At 51.3% G+C, this 20,180-nt stretch overlaps 1 protein-coding gene across 3 annotated transcripts in view; it reads right to left on the bottom strand.

Annotated features, from left to right (window-relative positions):
* Positions 1 to 20,180, bottom strand: part of RAP1GAP2 (RAP1 GTPase activating protein 2) — a gene marked incomplete at its 5' end in the record, with an annotated part of 170,890 nt that overhangs the window by 89,110 nt on the left and 61,600 nt on the right. For all 3 annotated transcript variants that reach the window (XM_081161880.1, XM_081161879.1, XM_081161881.1), the window contains one exon: positions 5,990 to 6,074. In XM_081161880.1, coding sequence (XP_081018006.1) covers positions 5,990 to 6,074 — 85 coding nt within the window. The remainder of the gene's footprint in view (positions 1 to 5,989; positions 6,075 to 20,180) is intronic.

Genomic DNA, 20,180 nt, shown 5'->3' with positions numbered 1-20,180 from the left:
GGCAGAGTAAAGAGATGGCATCTGGCCTGGGGCTGTGCTACAAGCTGGAAAGGAAACCCCGGTGCGCTCCCAGGGAGAGAGGCTGGCTGTGGGCAACTGGGGAGCCTGGGGGGGCAGGAGGACACCAGCCAGCTCTGGCCAGAGGGAATGATGAGAGGGTTCCTCTGACCTGTTTCTTCCCTGGCATCCGGAGACTCGCCCAGCTGCCTGAGCCACCTCTGAAGGTTTCAGAGGCATTCGTGAGTCGTGAAGAGCAAAGTACCAAGGAAGCAAAGTAGGAACAAGACTTTCTGCTCATCCCCACAGTAGGAACATCAGGCCTCCTATCCTCTCCGGGAAAGAAGGTCTGAGCAGGGGCCACCCTCAGACTTGCTCAAGGAGAGATGGAGAAGGTCTGAGCAGGGGCCACCCTCAGACTTGCTCAAGGAGAGATGGAGAAGGTCTGAGCAGGGGCCACCCTCAGACTTCCTCAAGGAGAGATGGAGAAGGTCTGAGCAGGGGCCACCCTCAGACTTCCTCAAGGAGAGATGGAGAAGGTCTGAGCAGGGGCCACCCTCAGACTTGCACAAAGGGGGCAGCTGACCTTGCCAACCCAGTTCTCGTGGGGCTCCAGAGGCCAGTGTGATAGTTCAGATCAAAGTCACATCAAGTCCCAGCATTGTCACCTTCAACAAAACACTCTGCACATTTACTGTGAGCGGAAGGACAATCAGAAGGGTCAACCCTGGCCCCTTCACCTCACGAAGCCCAGGAAGGTTGTTGTGTACGGTCGGTCCAGGGGGTCAGTCCAGCCCCGGTGCTTGCCATTAGGGCCTCTTCCCACTTCCCCACCAGCCTACCCACAAAGCTGTCCTCACTCCTCTCCATCCCACTGAGAAGCCACATGACACACTTGAGTTTGTCACATGCTGAGCCATATGGTTTCTTCTGCTCAGTTAAGGCCCCTGTAGACAGCAGGTTCTTTGAGGGGTGAGAACTGCGACCTCGGTTTGACCCCCTGGGACTCAGCGCAATGCTGGGCACACAAAGCCAGCCCTCCCTAAATGCTTGTTGATCGGTTTGGGCGTGAAAACCAGATCATTAAAAATGTGGGCCTGGAAACAATCCACAGCATTTCCAGGGAGACAGCCCCAAGCCCCTCTCCCAGCCCACCCTGCACCACCCACAGCTTGAGTTCTGGCTGGGAACTGGGCTCTCATGCAGCCCATCTGCTCAGCATCTCTGGTTGCTTTTTCTCAGTTTCATATTAGAAAAAAAATCCCCTTGAAAAACACAAACAGCAAAGAGGTGGGGGAAGATGAGGAGGACCAGTTGTAGCAGACGTGGCAGTGGGGGCAGTGGCCTGGAGGTGGGGGGACAGCGTCTCAGCCTGGAAGCCAGCTTCTCCTCCAGCAGCCCCTCCCCAACGGGAGAAGCAACTAGAAGAAGGGCTATCCCTGCATGTGTGGGGTGGGATGAGAAGAGCACTTTACCAAAAATAGTTTGGGTCTTTAAATTCAACTAAATCTGCTGACTATGATAGGAACACAAGCATCTTCAATGGGACCTTGGGCGAGGCATTTCCCATGCACTTTATCTATAAAGGAAATGGATCGTCCACCCCGACATTCTGCGGCTCTCAAGCTGATCAATACCAAAGGGGTATGCCTGCCGCCCCTGTCCCAACCTCCATGTCAAAGAAACCACGTGAGACCCTCCCACACTGCCCAGTGCTGTGGGGGCTGCAGAACCCCCAGAGCCGGAGATCCTGGAGAGAGTCCAGCCTCCACCTTGGGAGTCTCAGACTTCAGTGGACAATAACCACCCGGGTGTCGGGGGCCTGGTCCTGCCCTCATAGCAGGTGGGAGCCCTGGTCAGCCCATGTGACCCCACATGAGACTCATTGGGAAGAAAGGGGCTTCAGTTCACATCTTGAAGAACACGTCTATGAGCCTAATTTAGAAAAGTATTACCTGGATACAGAGGCTCAGCTGGGATGTAAGATTCAAGCAAAACCAGGGAAATAAAAGGTCAAGTGCAAGTTCCTCTAACCTGGACATCCCTTACGGTCAACACACACGAACAGTTGCCAGCCACCCACCCCAGCGAGGACTGGGGACCCGAAGATGCTGCCTTAAGGAGCTCAATGAAGAGAAGCTTCCCATGACCAGCAACATACTCCATGAGCGCAGTCACCCGAAGGACGCTCCCTCTGTGGTGAGCGGGCTGGGTGAGGTAAATGAGGATCGTGGTTTTAAGTCCCGTATGGATCAGTTAGCTTTGCACAGAGGGGGAAAAAATGCCCTGCCCTGGCCAGTGTGGCTCAGTTGGTTGGAGCGCTGTCCCATACACCAGAAGTTCGCAGGTTCGATTCCCACTCAGGGCACATACCCAGGTTGTGGGCTGGAGGCCCAATTGGAAAGTGTACAGGAGGCAACTAATCAATGTTTCTCTCTCGCTCGCTCCCTCTCTCTTCCTCTCTCTCTAAAATCAATAAAAACATATCCTCGGGTAAGGATTAAAAAAAAAAACGTCCTAGCCATAGACACACAGCCCAGTATGAGTACCTAACTAAAGCCCAGGTTGTCTTAGGTACAGAATAAGGCCAAATGACAGTCACAAAGACACCCCTAAGTCCAGGTACACCACACTGACCCCCAATGCCACCCACAGAAGGATCCTAACCCCAGTATGAGTCCCCGGGGCAACCCCTCAAATCTTTTTCTTAGTTCCCAGCTTTGACTTTGGCCTTGGGGTTTTGGGTAGTAAAGTCACAGGCTGGGGAATTCCTGAGCTGAGTTCAAAGAGGAGAAGACCAGGGCATTTGGGGTTAGGGCTGTCTTCTGACTGGGGTCACTGAGATTTCCCTGCAGGTGATTGCTCTGTTCTGAGCAATCTTCTTACTGCAGGAATCTTCTTACTGCACCCTCTCCCTGGAGAGTTCACCGCCCCACCCACCCCTCCATCCCAAGCTTCAATTCCCATCTCTATGAAAATGACCAGATTTTTACCTCCAGTCCAGACTCCGCTTCTAAACCCAGCCCCCAAATACCCAGCTGCTCGCTAACATCCCCATTCATGTCTCAAGCATGTCCGACTCGGCACTTAGAAGTTAAGCCGTCACCTTCCCTTCCAGTTCATTCCATCTCAGAGAATGGCTGTACCATTTATCCAGTTGCTCCAAACCTGGGGCCACTCTTGCCTTCTACCTCTCCCAAATCCTCCTATCTCATCAGTCTACCTCCTAGAAAATCAGAGATCTGACCACTTCCAAATAACCTCACAGACCTTCTGAGTCAGGCCACCATCCTCTCCGCACTGGGCTCCTGCGGAGGCCTGCCAACTCATCCCCCATCCCATTTTTCCACTCTGCTCCTTCCTACGCACTCTCTACGTAACAACCAAGGTGGTTTTGCAAAAGTCCCACCATCTTACTCCTCTGACTAAAATCGTCAATGATTTCATTGCCCTTAGGACAAAGCCCACAATCTCTGGCAAAACTTCCAAGGGCGTGATTCTTTGTCCCCAACTGTGGATGTGCTGGCCATTCTGGTCCTCCTGTTGGAGAAACCATCTCTCTCCTGCCTCAGAGCATTTCAGAGCCCACAGAAATGCGTCTCGAGTATAAAGGATATATGAATGAAAATAAAATGCAGATTCTGATTCAGTGGTCTGGAGGGAGGCCTGAGATTCTGCATTTCTAAGGAGCTCCCAGATAATGCTGGTGTTAGTGGTCTCTTGGCCTCAATTTGAGTAGTAAGCATCTTTGCCCAACTAAGTCCTACTCAACTCTCAGGGTTTAGTTTAAACATCACTTCCCCAAAAAACCCTACCTGACACTCTCCAAGATGTGGTTAGATTTCCCCTCCACAGGCCTTAGATTGTCGCCGGTTACACAGTGCTTCTCCTTCGGAATGTTCATCACACCTAACTATCCATCTCTCATTCTCAAAATTACGTTTTCAGTTCTTGTCTCCCTAGCTAGACTACAAGCTCCAGAACAGGGACCACAATGTCACATGGTCCACATCTGTAGTAAAAAGCGGCTGGTCTTGCCAGCCTGCATTCATTTTCTCTTCTTCTCATAGTAAAGCCTCAGCTTTCCTGTGAGGAGCCACCCCTCTCCCACTCTTGGTTTTTAGGGCTCAGGTTGTGGACACGAGACCCAAGTCTGGCCAGTCAGGGCCTTCCATCTCTCTGACTGCGATGAGTGGTTCAGAGATAGACATGTGACCTAAGGCAGGCCAATGAGCTTCCTCCCTGAGACTTTTGTTAGAGCTACTGGGGAAAAGAGACTCTTCACTGGAGTTATTTAGCAAGTAGGAGCTATCATATTCCTGTCGGCACAGAGACAGAGTTTGACAAAATGAAACCAATACAGAAGAGGGATGGAAAGAGACAGGTTTCATGGGTGCAGCCATGCCTTGGAGTCTATACTTGCCATTAAAAAAGGCAATAAATTCCCATTTATGCTTAAGCCAAAGTGAGTTATGTTTTTGTCACTTGAAACCAAGAGTCCTGACTAACACAACATTCAAATAATTTTGGGTGTTGAATGAATTAAATTAGTATGTGAGTAATTAAAGACTGCCAAGAGAACTTAGTGACTCCTCCTAGGAGAGTTTCAGAGTTCTCCCTGCAAACTCTAGCCACCCATGAGCACAGAGGCAAGCATCCCACACCCCATTTTGCCCATTTTGCAGACCAGTGTGCTGAAACTCACGATAGCAACATGCTTCTCAGCATTTGCTGTGCAAACAAGCCACCCAGCAGCTGGCTCAGGTGCCAGCTCTGTGATATAAGGCCGATGAAGGTGGTCTGGCTTTCAGTGCCCCCAGTACCCCACCAGAGTTAGGAGCACTGAGCAGAGTTGTCCTCAGCAGAGTTGTCCTTAGTCACCCTATGTCCCCACCCACTTCTGAACCCTAGTCCAACTAGGGCAGGCACTAGCTGCCATTCAGTGATATCACCCCTCATGCACACCACAGCTCTGTGCTTGGTGGGATTCAACATGGGACAATAATGGAAAGATGGTTTTTATCTACTTCCTTTGGGGGAATCACTTTGGAACAGATTAGGACAGGAAAGAGGGGGTACACAGAGAGCAACAGAGAAGAGCCCTAATTCCTTCTCTGTGTGTCACCTCACAGCAGAGCTCTAGGACAGAGATGGAGACTGGCCTAGATGTCCCCTCAGCTGATTCAGGAGGCGGGTAACTCCTTCAAAGCTAGTCCTCAGCTGGCAGAATGCAAGGGAGGGACGGAGGGAGGGAGGTGTGTTGCTGCTTCGGCAGGAACCCTGCCTGAGCCAAAGTCCTCCCTGAGGGCCACAGCAGGGGTGTGTGGCCATTCTCCAAGGGGTACTAAGGTAAAGGGGGAAGAGCATAGTAGTGCTGCCCCATAAGAAGTGCTGCCCCCTTGGCTCCTTTCCAGGAATGAGATGGGCCTGGGTCTGGGGGCCTGGGATGTGGTCTCCCAGGGAAGAGACGTGACTAAGTGTTATTAGGAAAAAGATTACTGGCTCCCCAGAACCTCTAAGGCGACTCTCCCACAGGGATTGGGGTGACAGGGCCAACCCAAGAAGGCCAGTTGGAGGCAGATAGACCAACATGCAAGTCCACAAGACCCCTCCTTCCCCACCCCAGGCCCTGGCAGCCCTTCCGGGCAGCAGCCCCTTAAGGCACTAGCCCACAGCTGTATTCTGAACCTCTCCCACTAACCCCTGCCTAGGCCCCTCATTCCAGAACCCCACAGTTCCGCAAGCCCCTCACTAATTACCAAGCATCCTGCCAACCCCACTCAGCCCCAGTCACCGCGTCCTAACACCCCTGAGCCTCACAGTCACACTTTCCTCCGGCGCTGCTGAGCTCAGGTGAACACAGCTTCCAGAGGTGGTGAGGCACCCCACGGCCCCCAACGGGCAGGCGCAGCTGGGCCTGATGCCGAAGCAAAGCAAAGCCTTTAGATGAACCCCCTCCCCACTCCCCATTCACCACCTCTAAGCCTCTTACCTTCATGGTGGGAGGTGCAGTGAGAGGAGGGGACAGCGACCGGTCTGGGAGGGGCACATCCGAGCTGTTCGCCAGCTCCTGCTTCCTGTAAGGAGGCCACAGAACACAGAAGAGGTGAGTGAGGGCCTGCCTGCGTTGTCCCCTTTCCTCTGAAGCAGCTGGGCTTGGGGACAGTCTAACACACACCGCGCCGACTAGAGTGGGGCACATTTCCTTGCTGGGATAGAGTAAAATCTAAAGCAGGGCTGTTCTGAGTGTGGTCCCTGCTCCAGCAGCAGCCACATCACCGGGAACTTCTCAGCTTCTCAAATGCAAATTCTCAAGTGCACACAAGACTCTCCGGTGACCGGGCCCAGGAATCTGTATTTTAACAATCTCTCTGAGTGGTTCTGATGCTCGCAGAAGTCTGAGAGCCACAGAGCTAAAGAGATAGAGGACTGGGGCTGGAGGGGAAAAGAAGGGGACAGGGTCAAACATTTTCAACTCATCTTCCCTGGGGCCCCTTTGTCCCTTCACACACACACACACACACACACACACACACACACACACCCTGGCCAGACAGCTGACCTTGGGAGGATGGGGCTGCCTGCTGTGTGAGCTGCAGGTAAAACTTATTTTAGTCCATGTGGGCTAGGACCACAGAGAGACGGCTAAACAGAGTGGTGTCGCCATGACAACATGATTGCGACAAGCTCGGGCTCTCACACTCCCCATTCCCATCTGGCCCTCGCCGTGACCGGGGCGTGCGGTGTGCGGTCTGATCACCAGGCAGAATGTTTGCAGCAGGATAGGACTTCGGAGCACGGGTTACGCAACGGCCAGCTGGGCAGGACCTGGGGGAGCCTCAGACGAGGGACGCTGGTGTCCTGGACATGCCCTACTTATATCCTGGGATGGAAGGGGAGGCAAGGATAACTATGAAGAGCCTAAGAGGACCAGGATGAGCCATCAAAGCCCCAACTTGGCAACTGTTTCCTCCAGAGCCCCAGCCTGGAGCAGCTGAGTCAGCCCAACACCTGGTCTTGTTTAAATGACCAAAGGACTCCCCCGCCCACTCAAGAGAAGGCCTCTGCACTTCTTTCCAGCCCACGTACGGCCAGGGAGGTCAGGGCTCCAACCCCAACCTCCTTCATAAGAGAAGCCCACCCCCTGCCGAGCCCAGCCCTCCGGCCAGAGCCAGCCCTTGCGCTGGAGCCCAGCCACCACCCCAGCCAGGCTCCCCTCGGCCAGACAGGCCCAGGCTAAGAGAAGCCAGGCCAGGTGCCAGGGCCCTGTCCTCCCTGACACAACCCCTGCCTGCCCTGCAGCCTGTCCTCTAGGAAGCACGATAAGGGGGCGGCGTGGACATCTGGCCTGGAGAGGATCCATGTGGCCCCATTAGCCTCAACCGTGCCGGTCCCCCTCTCTGCTCCTCCACCTGCCTTCCTGCTCCTTTCTTCTGGGACCTTGACCTCACTCTGATGGCCAGAAAGGGGGGTTTCCTCCCTCCTGGTCCAGACAGTAGCTAGCTCAAGAACCAGCAGGGCCAAGACTCAGCGCGCGCACACACACACACACGCACGCACGCACGCACAAATAAATGTAGCTTCTTCCAGTTCTCAGCCAAAGCCACCAGCCCCCCCCTTTCATTTTGGGGTCCAGGGTGGCCCTCAGCTGCCTGTGGACCTGACAGAGCTGGGCCCAGCACAGGCTTGCCCCCTCCTGCCGCTCTGCCCTCTCCCAAGCAGCCACTGTTACTCCTCTATGGGCCTGCACCCCTGAGAGTCATGGTGGGGAAAAGGGGAGGGGGGAGCACCATCCTTAGGTCCCCTGAGGTGAAGACGGGCAAAGGCAGCTCCCCTTGGGGGCTGGGAGCCTGGCAGGGAAAAGCATACAGGGAGGAGAGGGGAGGCAACCAGGGAGACTATAGGACTGATGGAGGTGAGCTGAGGACCTCTGGCCTACTCCCCGGGAGACGGCTTGTGGGCAAACTTGACCATAGTTGTCCTGGCTCTCCAAAAACGCAAACCCCAGGAGAGGGCAATACTGGCAGACTTTTAGCATCAGTGGTCAAGGGACGCTCATGGACGTGGTCACACTGCCTGGTTCTCTCCGCCAGGCATAAGACGTCCACTCCCATGAGACCAGAGCAGATGCAACTCTTATCCAAGGTCCCTGCATCCCAGACAAAGGGCCCCCATACCCAATCCTCCCTGGGCTGAGCCCCTCTCCCCTGCGCCAGCCTGTTTTCCCTGAGCACTGGGTAACCTCTAAGGCTCAGTCTCCAGGGAGTGGTGAAGACTATCAAGTGGGAGCACAGGGCGTCTCCCGCCAGAAGGATCTTCCAAATGATGTTTGGAGCCTGGAAGGTGCTGGAACGAGAAACAGTAGCTCAAGCCTCATGCTAGCTCCAGGGTTCTGTCCAAGACTCCAGAGGGGACCCCAGGGTGGGCATGACTGCTGCCCTCAAAAAGATCAGAACTCAGAGCACACACAGGCCCTTGGCTGCAAATCAGAATCTACTCTAACCTGGTATAGAGATGGCTTGGAGAGGCACCTATGGGGATGATGAACCACAATGAACCACCCCTGCTCTCGACTCCACCCCTCCCTCATAGGAGCCAAAGGCACTTATTTAAGAGCTAACTGGCTACTATGAGTTGAATTGTCCCCCCTAAAGATATGCTCAAGTCCTAACCACAAGAACCTGTGAATGCAACCTTACTGGAAACGAGGTGTTTGCAGATGTAATCAAGTTAAGATGAAGTCATTGAGTTGGTCTCTTAATCCAATATGACCGGTTTCCTCATAAGAGGAGAGGACGGCCATGTGAAGACACAGACACACAGACACAGGGAGAAGGGCAGGTAACAACAGGGAGAGACTGAAATGGCGCAGCTGAAACTCCAAGCAATGCAGGGATTGCTGCCACCAGCAGACACCACGAGAGACAAGGAAGGATTCTTCCCTGGAGCCTTCGGAGCGAGCCTGGCTCGCTGACACCTCGACTTTGGACTTCTCGCCTTCAGAACTAAGACAATAGATGTCTGTTATTTCAAGCCACCCCGCTTGTGTTACTGGGTAACATTTGTGGCACTTGGTTACGGCAGCCCTAGGAAACAAAAACACCACCCAAGTCCCAGGTTCTAGCCTTGACTTTGTAACTGGAGGACCCAAAACAAAGAGGACGGTTAAAAACCCTGCTTCAGCCTCGTCGCCCCTGCTGTGGCGAGCTGTCCTGTCCAGCCCTCACGACCAATGGCATTCGGGTGTCAGCCACCCTCCCGAGGACAGCCAGCAGGCTAGTGGCGGGTGCTGATAAGACCGAGTGAGAACTACAGTGCTCGATGCGGTGCCAGCCCTTTCTCAGGCACACGTCACACATGAGTAGGTGAGAATGATGCGATCCTATCACGGGGTAGCCCTGAATCTGTTCTAATTCATTATAAGCCAAAGGTAGGCTATTAGCAGAGGTGGGACCCTCACTATTCTTTGTAACATCCTTCTAGAAACCCACAGTGATCCTGACATGGGTCATGGCAGTGAGACTGAAAACTGCCCTTTCAACCAAGCCAGTCCACACGCAGCTCTAAGGACACAGGGTCCCGGACCCACACAGGGACCCACAAGAGCCTTGTTGGTGATGTGAGCAGAGGAGGAAGAAAAGGCAGAGGAGGGGAGGAAGCTCATCCACTCAGCTAGGAGAAGGGTGGTAAGAGCAGGAGTGAGTGGACAGGACAGGAGCCCTCCTCCCGCCTCTGGAGGTCCTTGAGGCACTGCCACTCAGCCCGCTCAGCATTCCTCTGCCCCAGAACCATGTGGCACTAAAGTCTTCCACTCTGGGATTCTTGCCCCAGAGCCTGGGTGATCCTGGGGTGGCTGGGAAGGCTCAGGGAGGCCAGGAGAGGTCCTAACTGGCTTTAGCCAAGTGAGGTCCTAGCCAGATTTGGCCAAATGCAAATCTCAGAAGGAAATGACCAGAGAGCCTGGAGTAGAAGCTGAAAAAGCAAAGGGGTGATTCACCCAAATGGAGCTGTTCATAGGGAACTGGACAGGCCCCGGAGAGGACGACCCCACTTTCAGCACCCAGGCATCCAGGTATCCTCACGTCCAGCCTCAGTTGGCTCTGCCTCAGGCCATTTGAAATCATTGCAGCCATCATCTCTCACACATTTCTATGAAAACGCCCTACACTAAAAATCAAGAGATTCCTAGGTTCAAGTTTGGCTCTACTTGCTACCCCACAGTGTGATCTTGGTTAAGTCACCTCATTTTTGTGTGTTCCAGTTCCTTCATCTGCAGAGATGGGGGTGATAATGTCCTAAGGAAATAAAAGTAATGGCTCTGAAATGAAACATAAAGTCTTATACAAATATAGGCCATTATTATTATTATTATTATTATTATCATCTTTGTTATTATCATAACTCATAAAATGGTGATCTGGTCTCCAGGTAGAGAGAGAGAATCAAGGATCCAGGGCTACTTAAATGTCTTTGAAAACATTTCTGGCATCTCAACTAAGCACCAATTCTAGCCCCAGGGATCTACTCTCAGGATCATAACGGTCTGTTAATAATCAACAGGGAAAGTACCCACCTACCATCAGATGGCTCTGGGCCAGGTCTAAGCCCTCCCACTGGCCGAAAGTTCTCCAAACCCTTCCGACTCCTCTTGTCTGCACCTGCATCTCCCACGACACCAGTCCCCCGCCAGCCACCGCGCTCGGCTCTGCTTTCTCCTGACGCCCAAACAGCCAAGTTACAGAAACGGAGACAGACAGCCACTGCGAAGAACTTCTCAGCAAAACCAAACCAAAAAGAATGAAAAACATTATTCACAACAGCCAAAAGGCAGAAATAACCCAAGTGCCCATTAACTAAGCAGTGGATAAACAAAACGTGGTCTACCCACATGAGGGAATATTATTCAGCCACGAAAAAGGAATGAAGTAGCGAGACACGCTACAACGCGGATGAACCTTGAAAACGCAATGCTTCAGTGAAAGCAGCCACACACAAACTGCCCCAGATGGTATGATCCCGTTTATATGAATGTCCAGCATGGGCAGATCCGGAGACAGAAAGTAGTTAGTGGTTGTCCAGAGCTGCGGGAAGGAGGGACTAGGCAGTGACTGCTAAGAGGTAAGGGGGTTATATCATTAGGTGATAAAAATGTTCTGGAGCTACATGGTGACGGTTGGACAATTTTGTGAATATACTGAAAGACCACCGAATTATACACTTTAAGAGGGTGAATTTTATTACATATAAATTGTATCTTGATTTTTTTTTTTAAAGGAAAGAAAAAGAAGGGGCTGGATGAGCGCCACTCTGTCATTCCTGCTGTTTAATTTCTTCCCCACTGCCTTTGGTGCCCGCAGGGCTCCAGGCTACATGGAAGTTCTTGCTTTGTGGCGATGCTTAAGATGCTGAGCAGGGTTTCCTTACTGCCCCCACCTGTGGAAAGCAACACCTTCTATGCGAATCATAGCTCAATAAAAATGAGTGAATAAATGAATGAATGAAGAAAGGGAAGGAGGGACACAAGGAGGGAGGGAGGGAGGGAGGGAGGGAGGGAGGGAGGAGGGAGGGAAGAGAAAAGAGAAAAGAGAAAAGAGGAAAAAGCATGCCTTGCTTCCCCGCTCCCAGCTCTTCAGTACTTGCAGCGCAGTCATTCACTTGGAGGGATTTTTAGAGTTCTAACTTCACATTTCTACATCCTATATAACCAACTAGGCCATAAACAATAAGAAATAAAATAACATTGCCTGGCTGGACAGGTCAGTTGGTTAGAGCATCATCCCAATACGCCACGGCTGTGGGTTTGATGCCCCGTCAGGGCACATACAAGAAGCCACCAATGAACGTATAAATAAGTGGGACAACAAATGGATGTCTCTCTCCTCCCTCTCTCTCTCTCTAAAAATCAATAAATAAAAAGTTTTAAAAATAACATTAACATAATATAAAATAAAGAGCTTCAAGAAAAATCATCATCAAAAACCAACACAATGGGAGAAAAGGGGACTCAGAGACCAGGACTAGGACAAGCTGAATCCTCAGAGTCTCAGTATCTCTACTTTCCTCTGTGCAGAATGGGCACCCTAACTTCCACCCTCCCAGCACAGGACTCAGAGAACTGTGCTCAGCTTCTCCGCATGACTGGAGTAGTGACTGGGAATTCATGGTGACTGAGATTTATATGCTCACTGGGTGAGCTGGGCCAGGGGATGGCTGAGTGGACTGGGTTAGGTGAGTGGCTGAAGGTCCATGCCCAGAGGAGTCCACCTTGCTGCCTGCACAGACTCAAGGCCCAGTGGCACAATCACATAGCCTTCAACCTACCAGCCAGCAGTGCCAGGGCTTCTCCATGGGTGGGAAACGTTCCTGAACTCCCATCCATGCGTGGCAGGGCACCCGGGCAGCAGGCTGGCACAGAGGGCCAGGCTCTAGCCTCGAGGGAGGCAGGTGGGCAATATGTGCAATGGATCAAAAGCACTGGCTTTACGGTCCAACAGGCTTAGGCTTGAATTCCAGTGTCACTCCTGTGACCCTGACCAGGTCACTTCATTTCTCCGCACCTCAGCTTCGTCATCTGCAAAATACCAGCACCTCACTAGGTGGTGTGAATGAAGCCTGCAAAGCACTCAGCACAGTGCCTGGTACTCAGCACGGTGCCTGGTCGCCACTGTTACTGTTGCCAAGGCTGCTGTCAAGTGAGCTGGAAGGAATGGGCGTGATAGAGGGGCCACGGCACAATGCGAATCAGAGGGTGGAGGGGAGGCAGGGACGGCTTCTTACCTGGGGGAACTTCGATGCCCACATACTTTGGACCCTAAGCCCAGTAGGCAGGGACAGGGGCGCACAGTCATTGTGTGTGGGCCACCAGGTCCTGCGCACGCACATGGCAAATTCCGCGCCCCAAGGGTACAGACCCAGAGGTGAAGACATGATGTCCATCCCATGCTGGGGCCCATGTGGAAGGGAGGAAGGACAGGAGCCCAGCAGAGCTGGCAGGGGTGGAGGGAGGAGAGGGGAAACAGGATTCAGGAATGAGAGGCTCCAGCAGGTGGAGGGAGAGCCTCCCATGCCCCCTTGGAGAGCCCCTTGGGAAGGAGCAGGTGTTGCTCACCTGTCGGCACTTGCACGGTGGAATTTAGTGTCACATCCCATCCCTGTGCATATTCAAAGAGGATCCTGGAGATTCCGAGCACAACCCTGGACCTTTGATAATTCAAAACTCCCCGGGGATGCAAAACAGCACCCACCTCCCATGCCCACCTGATCCCAGGGCTCATGGACTCAGAGACCAACAGCCCTGGGACAAACAACAGAAACCATCAACAGCCAACCAGGAAGACAAGAACACTGAGGCAGGGCAGGCAGGGGTGCCCAAGCCCCAGTGCCAGCCTCTCTCCTGTTCTCCAGACAAGCGGCACAGTTCCCAGTCCCCTCAGCACGAGTGTGCGGGAAGAGAGCAGGTCACTTGTGAGAAAGCACAGCTGGTTTATAAACAAAGCTTGAGTGCCAGGTCCCTGTGTGAGGGCACAGAAGGGGCAGGGGTCCAAGGGGCCTACGGGTGCCCTGGAAGGAGTGCACTGACGGCAGAGGCCAGGACTGCGAAGGAGGTGTGCCAGGTGTAACTATCCAGGCCATGACCTGGGCATCGAGATGTGGCTGCACAAAGGGACGAAGTGAGGCCTGGGCGACTCTCTGCTCCAGCAGCTTCAAAGGATATGCTGGCTTCTCTCTGGGTTAACTGGTGAGGATGACACTGCCCTTCCCTGGAAGACCCTGAGCCCCTAAACTGGGCCAGGTGTAGGAGAAAAGGCAGGCACCAAGGAGAGCCAGGATACAACAGGGTGACCCAGCCCTGGAGACCCAACCATGGCCTGTGGTTGGGGACGACTAAGCCTCCTCCTGCATCATGTCTCAGAGCTGATGGGCCAACCTACACACACACACACACACACACACACACACACACACACAGGCAAATCTCCACACTGCTAAGAAAATAAGCCTTCCCTGAGAAGACGACTTTTAGAACTGACTGATGCTGTGCGGTTCACACACAAGCAAGCGGAGACCCTGAGGGGTTCAGTGTGAGCCTGAGGGTCACACAATCAGTGCTGTTCCTCAACCCCTGAGATCTCCGATTCCAATTCCACAGCTCCTCCCCGTCACAATGGCAAAGCCAGCTCCACCCGGCCCGAGTGTCAGGGCAGGATACGAAGAGAGGACACTAAGCAGTGCCTTCTCATGCCCTTTAAGCTTCAGTTTTTGGAGACCAAGGTGGGCTGTGCGCCCTGGCGTGGGCGATGTCTCCATATCGCTTACAAGCCCTTTCCTTTTTCTCTCCCCGGCAGAAGTGAAAATGCAAAAACCGTCCTGAAGGCACAGCACACCCATGTGAAAAACCCATTTCCCAAACGCTAAATGTGGGCTGTGGGTTGTGGGTTAGGACAGGTCCAGAATAAACTGCTGTGAGCACATGGGGAAGGGAGGGCCAGGTCTCTTTGGGGGATCAGCTAAGGTATAGAGGAGGGGACAGCTGAGCTGGACCTGGAGGAAAAGGCCATCAGCTGCCTGGGAGAGGAAAAGGAAAGGGTGAGAGCAGCAGCAGAGACATGGTGGCGAGAGCCCCACGGGGAGACAGTCTGTTGTCGATGCAGAGGAAACGCATCCCTGGCCTTTAGCAGGCCTTCAGGAAGGAGAAGTGAAAACTAGCACACAGTCCTCAGGGCATATCATGTACTAGGTGCTGTTTGAAGTGATCCCCATATCTTATCTCATTTAATACTCACGACAACCCTTTGCAGCCAGTATCATTAACCCCACTTTACAGATGGGGAAACTGAGACTCAGAGAGTTAAGTTACTTGCCTAAGTTCCCTCAGCTGGACAGTAGCAGAGCAAAGTTTGGGCACAGGCAATCTGGCCCCAGAGTCCACGATGTGAACCACTGTGCGCACCACCCATGGGAAAGAACAGGAGCCGGCTGAGAGGGGCACCCACCACACTTGCCCAGAGTGGGGAGCACGCTTCCCCCCTGGCAGCTGGGTGATCTGGGGTGGTTTTGATTGTAACAGTTATTTATTGATCTTTTACAGTGACCTTCCATTTGTGACAAGGCCACTGATTTTCCTTTTAGGGTAGTGACAATGCCTTCTAAAACAAGTTTATTCAAGTTTTGAAAACTGAGCCAGTTAAAGGAAACTATTACGTAACTAACACAGGTGGCACACAGACGAGACAGAAGCAGTGAAGGCTGTCTGGGGATGGCTGAAATTTGGGAAACAGGCACTAAGCAATCTGAACTGTATCTTGTGGGCAAAGGGGAGCAGCAGGTTTTGAAGGCAGGGGGCACGGCTGACCTGCGGGGCTCTGCTGGAGGGCTCCATGGCGGCCAAGGGGAGGAAGAAGGGCTGGAAGGGGGGCAGGGGGAGGGAGGAATGAATGGGAGCAGCTCCCCCGTGCTCATGGCCACAGAAATGAAACAAGAGGGTCACTGAAAAAGACTTCAGTAAACTGAACGATCAGTGCTTCAGTCATGACACAGGCTAAGGAGAATTGGGTTTGCAGGAGGCAGATGAGAACTCATTCATTCTGGACACACTGCAAGGCCCCTGGGACACCCAGGTGGCATCCGAAAAGAACTGAAGCTTAAACAGAGAGACAGGTGTAAGGAGAACAAAGGCGGAGGCTGAGGCCATGGGAAGAAAGGCCTCAGGGAGAACAGGTAGGGCTGAAAAGGCAGAAAGGAACAGGAGGGCTTAGCAGGGACAGGAAAGGAGAAGTGAGAGAAGGAGGACCCCGCCCCGGATGCAGCACAGTAGGGAAGCCGAGGGAAGGGCCGGTGCCTGGTGCGGGCGAGTCACCCTACTGTACAAGAGGCTCCGCTCCCCCAGCACCGAGGACATCACCAGCCGACGTGAGCGTCTCATCCAGCCCTTAACGCACTGCATCACTTGGAAACTGCCGCATGAGCAGCTTCCGATACGGGATCAGCGGTTCTGCTTGGCACTGTCTGGCCTCGGCGGAGGGAGCTACATCATGGTGAGAGCAAAGGCGGCCAGCTCACAAGGTCACTGCCTCAGACGGCTTCAGAATCAAAATCACAAAACCACGGAGTCACAAAAGCACAGAAGAGCAGCATCTTCCCGGCCTGTGAGTATTTCTTGGCCTGGATGGCAAGTACCTGAGTGCTTAGTGTATGATTTGGTTTGGATGTATGATGTGTTATCACAATAAAAAGTCATTTTTAAGTAGTTATCCCTCAATTCCTTTAGGAGAGATAGATATAACTATGGATATGTGTATGGCTATGGATGTAGAGATATAGAAATAGATGAGTCTTAAGTCTGTTGAGACTTCCATGATGAACATATCAGACTGACCACATGCATTTATTACACTTCTCTGAAGCCTCTTAAAAATAATAGGTGTTTAAAAAAAAAATTAAGTGTGAACTGACAAGAGCAAATGTAATGGAAAGGAAAATTCAGCCTATAAGAGATCACAGGTGCCTGGAAGATGGACCGGGCTGGATGACCTGGGGGAATGCTTGATACTTGAGACACTGGGCTTTTGGACCCATCCCTGAACCTATCACTTCCTCACCAGCCAGATGACCTCTCCAACCCTCACCACTACGAGAAACTGAACAGTCCCTCAGAAAAGATAACACCTGGGTTCCTCCAATGGAAAGGGGAGCTTGCTGCCCAATCATCACCCTGCATGAAAGCCCCCAGGTGGCACACTGGCCCAAGCACACTGAGGCCCCAATCCACTTTCTAGTGCTTTGTTTTTGGGCACAGAGAGATGGCCAAGGGTGGCCAGACATCAAGAGGAGCCTGAAGGAAAGGGACAATGCAAGGAACCAATAGAAACTTCAAAAAATACTACAAATTAATATCCTCAGAAAGATAAGATTTTGTATCCATGACACAGAGAGTGCTATAAAAACGAAATGATCAGGAAAGAGAGAGAGCTTAGAAAACAGAAACATGATTGGGAAACTAAGTTGAAGAAGTCTCCCAAAAAGTAAAACAAAAAACAAAGATACAAAAAATGAAAAAGAGGAGATAAAAACATCAGAGGATCCAATATCTGGCTAATAAAGGTTCTAGAAAGACATGGTGAAGCAGAAATGAGGGATCCATGGCCAAGGAAACCAATAAAATGGTTGTTGTTTCACCATAATAGGAGCAAACTATCAGAAAATCAGTACAAGAACACTTCCCAGAACTGAAAGACCTAAGTCTGGGTCCACCAAGTACACATCACATGAATAACAAAAGATCCATCCCAAATACTGTCAGGAAGTTTCAAAACACCTGGATGAATGAAAAATCCTCAACAATTCCAGAGAGAAAATATAAATACACACCGTATGCAAAGGAATATAAATCATCATATCATCATACTTTTCAACAGCAACTCTAGAATCTAGTAGGCAATGATGTAATACCTTCAAAATTCTGAAAGAAAATTATTTTCAACCTAACATTTTATACCCAGGCAAACTATCAACCAAGTGTGAGAGTAGAATAGACTATCTGGAGTATGCAAGAGCTCAAAACAATTTACTCCCTGCATCCTTTCTTGAGTTCAAAAGCAACAGTTTAGGAAACGAGAAAAGGCTCTGAAAGTGAGGTCTCCTGATGGAAAGAATGGGATTGACAGGATATCTAATGGGTGCAAGCTTTGGGTAGAAAAAAAATTAAGAAATTATGGTAGAATAAATAAAAAATAGAAAAACATAGGTATATAGGAAACTATGCTAATGGAGAGAACATGAGTTAATCATCAACTCCAGGAAAAACAAAAGGTTAGACAAGAAAGAAAACTTAATTATAGTACCCTCCTTGACTCAACAATAAACCATATTTACACAGTCATAATAAATAAACATTGACTATTGAATTGAACCCAAACAATGGTGCTCCTGGGAGGACACACAGCTTTACTAAGTGGTCCCAGGTCTCGGCTGAATTCCTAGTAAGCCCTAAGAGAGAAGGAGCCCCACCTCACAGTACCCAGCACAGCAATGTGCGAAACCACCCAACAGCAGCCCGTTGGCATTGGGAGTCACCTATCACAGAGCAGACCAGCCTTCTCAGCAAAGCCATCACTCCACCCTCCTCCAAGATTCTGCCTCTTCTGAATAAGTTATTACTCAGTGACATGCCAGATTAGTGATTTTCATTAGTTCAGACTAAATGACAGTCTCTGTGGGTTCAGACCATAGCATTTCAGGGCAAATATGTCTGATCTATTCAATTAATAATGTCTGGGCTATTCAATTAATAATGTTATTCCCTATCTGTTTCACACATTAGAAAGACATACTTGGAGTTGCCTTCCAGACAGGGCACAGGGCCCATCCTCATTCTTGCATCATTGGGAGACAAATACCCAAGGCACAGGGGTCCACCTGTGACCAAGCAACCAAGTGTAGCTGACTCGGCCCCCAAGAACGGGGGCTGCAATCTCATCTTACCAACAACATGCTCTACCCCAGCCTACAGAACCCAATGCAAATGAACCAAACCCAGTGACATCAAACCTCGTGCCTCCTCCCAGCACTGGCTTCTTTCTTGGGGACATTAGGAAAGGAAGGATAGGATAACTGTGAGAGCCTCCAGCGCTCTAAGCATGACCCTTGCAGTATATTCTATGGTTGGAAGGTTCAGGGAAAGGGCTTGGCAGCCTGGAGCTCACTGGATAACCAAGATTTCCAAGTGATGGGCAGAAACTACTCCCCTGGCCAGGCCCACCTCCTGACTCAGTGAGAACAGAAGGCCTTGATGAGCCACCAGTCTGGCCCCTTCACTGGTCTCTAATCTACACCCTGCACACAGACCCAGCTCCCAGCACAGTGGGGGGCACGGAATGAACTGAAGAGTAAGCAGATGAGGAGCTCATAAACCGGGGCCCAAGTCAGAGCTCCCTGGCCCAAGTCAGAGCAGTATGGGGCAGGCCCTTATCTCCACAGCAATTGGGTCTAGTCTCCATTGTTACTCCAAATGATCTTAACTCCCTGCTCAAGTGTCGGAGACAGAGTTAACCCATTCCCCACCAGTTTGATCTGTTACTCAACTATGTCATTCCCTGGTAACTGATTCTGCTCCTGACCTTGGATTACTCCTCTGTACATGGATAGTAGGGATAAAACAAGTATCCTCCATCATCGTCATCAACATCATCATCATACCAGCTAATATTTATTTAGCACTATGTGAAGCCTTTACATGCATCATTCCATTTAATCTTCTCAACAACCCTATGATACAGAATTATTCTCCCATTTTACAGGTGAAGAAACTGAGGCTCAGAGAGGTTACCGATTTGTGGAAGGTGGTAAGGGACCCTGGAGGGTAGATTCTGGATGGCTCCTCCTTGTCACATTCCTGCTTTGGAGGCCTTAGTATCGACCCCACTCCCCACCAGCAGGCCTGGTCTCCGAGGGCTGGCAGCTGAGTCACTGGGATCATTTATTAAATCCTCTTTCGGCAAAAGTGAAGTTCGAAGGTGTGGGAGTGCCTTCTAGACCAATCTAAAGTCCAAAAGCAAAGCTGCTTGGGAAAGGGTCTGAAATGAGGTGGAGTTTTTGTTATTGTTTTGTTTTTTTAGAGAAAGTTATTTTTCATTTGCTAAATTCCTACAAAAATATCCTTTTAAGTACAAATAACCCATTCTGGATTGTTTCAAAGGGTACCCTGAGTGAGAGACCATTATTGGATTTCTGATGTTTACATTTTAATTGTAAATATTAATATATACTCACTGGTTAAAAAAAGAGAGAGAGAGAATCCAGAGGCATCCAGCAAAGTGGACTGGGTACAGGGAGGGGCCCTGCCACATCTGCTTTCTGCTTTTCTGATGCAACCCATCGAACCAGAGCACACAAGGCCCGGGGGAGCAGGCACAGCACCTGCCGCAGGGAACCAGGGCTTAGAAAAGGCTGCTGTTTCTCCTTCCCGCTGAATCATTTCCAGCTGCCCTGGTCAGTTAAGTGACAAGATGATACATCAGTGTCAATAAAGCTAGAAGGGTCTGTCCATGGACACAGCGTTACTCTGCCCTGGAGACATGATGAAATCAGTCTCTGCAGGCAGCTGGGGCCTCTGAGAATTAAGGGTCCCTGCCCAGGGCCTGTCATCCCCTCCCAGATCTACTCCCTGACCCAGTTAGCCAGACCAA

The sequence above is a fragment of the Miniopterus schreibersii genome, assembly GCF_964146895.1.
Source record: "Miniopterus schreibersii genome assembly, chromosome: 16".
NCBI classification, from domain to species: Eukaryota; Metazoa; Chordata; class Mammalia; order Chiroptera; family Miniopteridae; genus Miniopterus; species Miniopterus schreibersii.
Note: the sequence above shows the minus strand (reverse complement) of the source record. Positions and strands in the feature narration are given on the sequence as shown.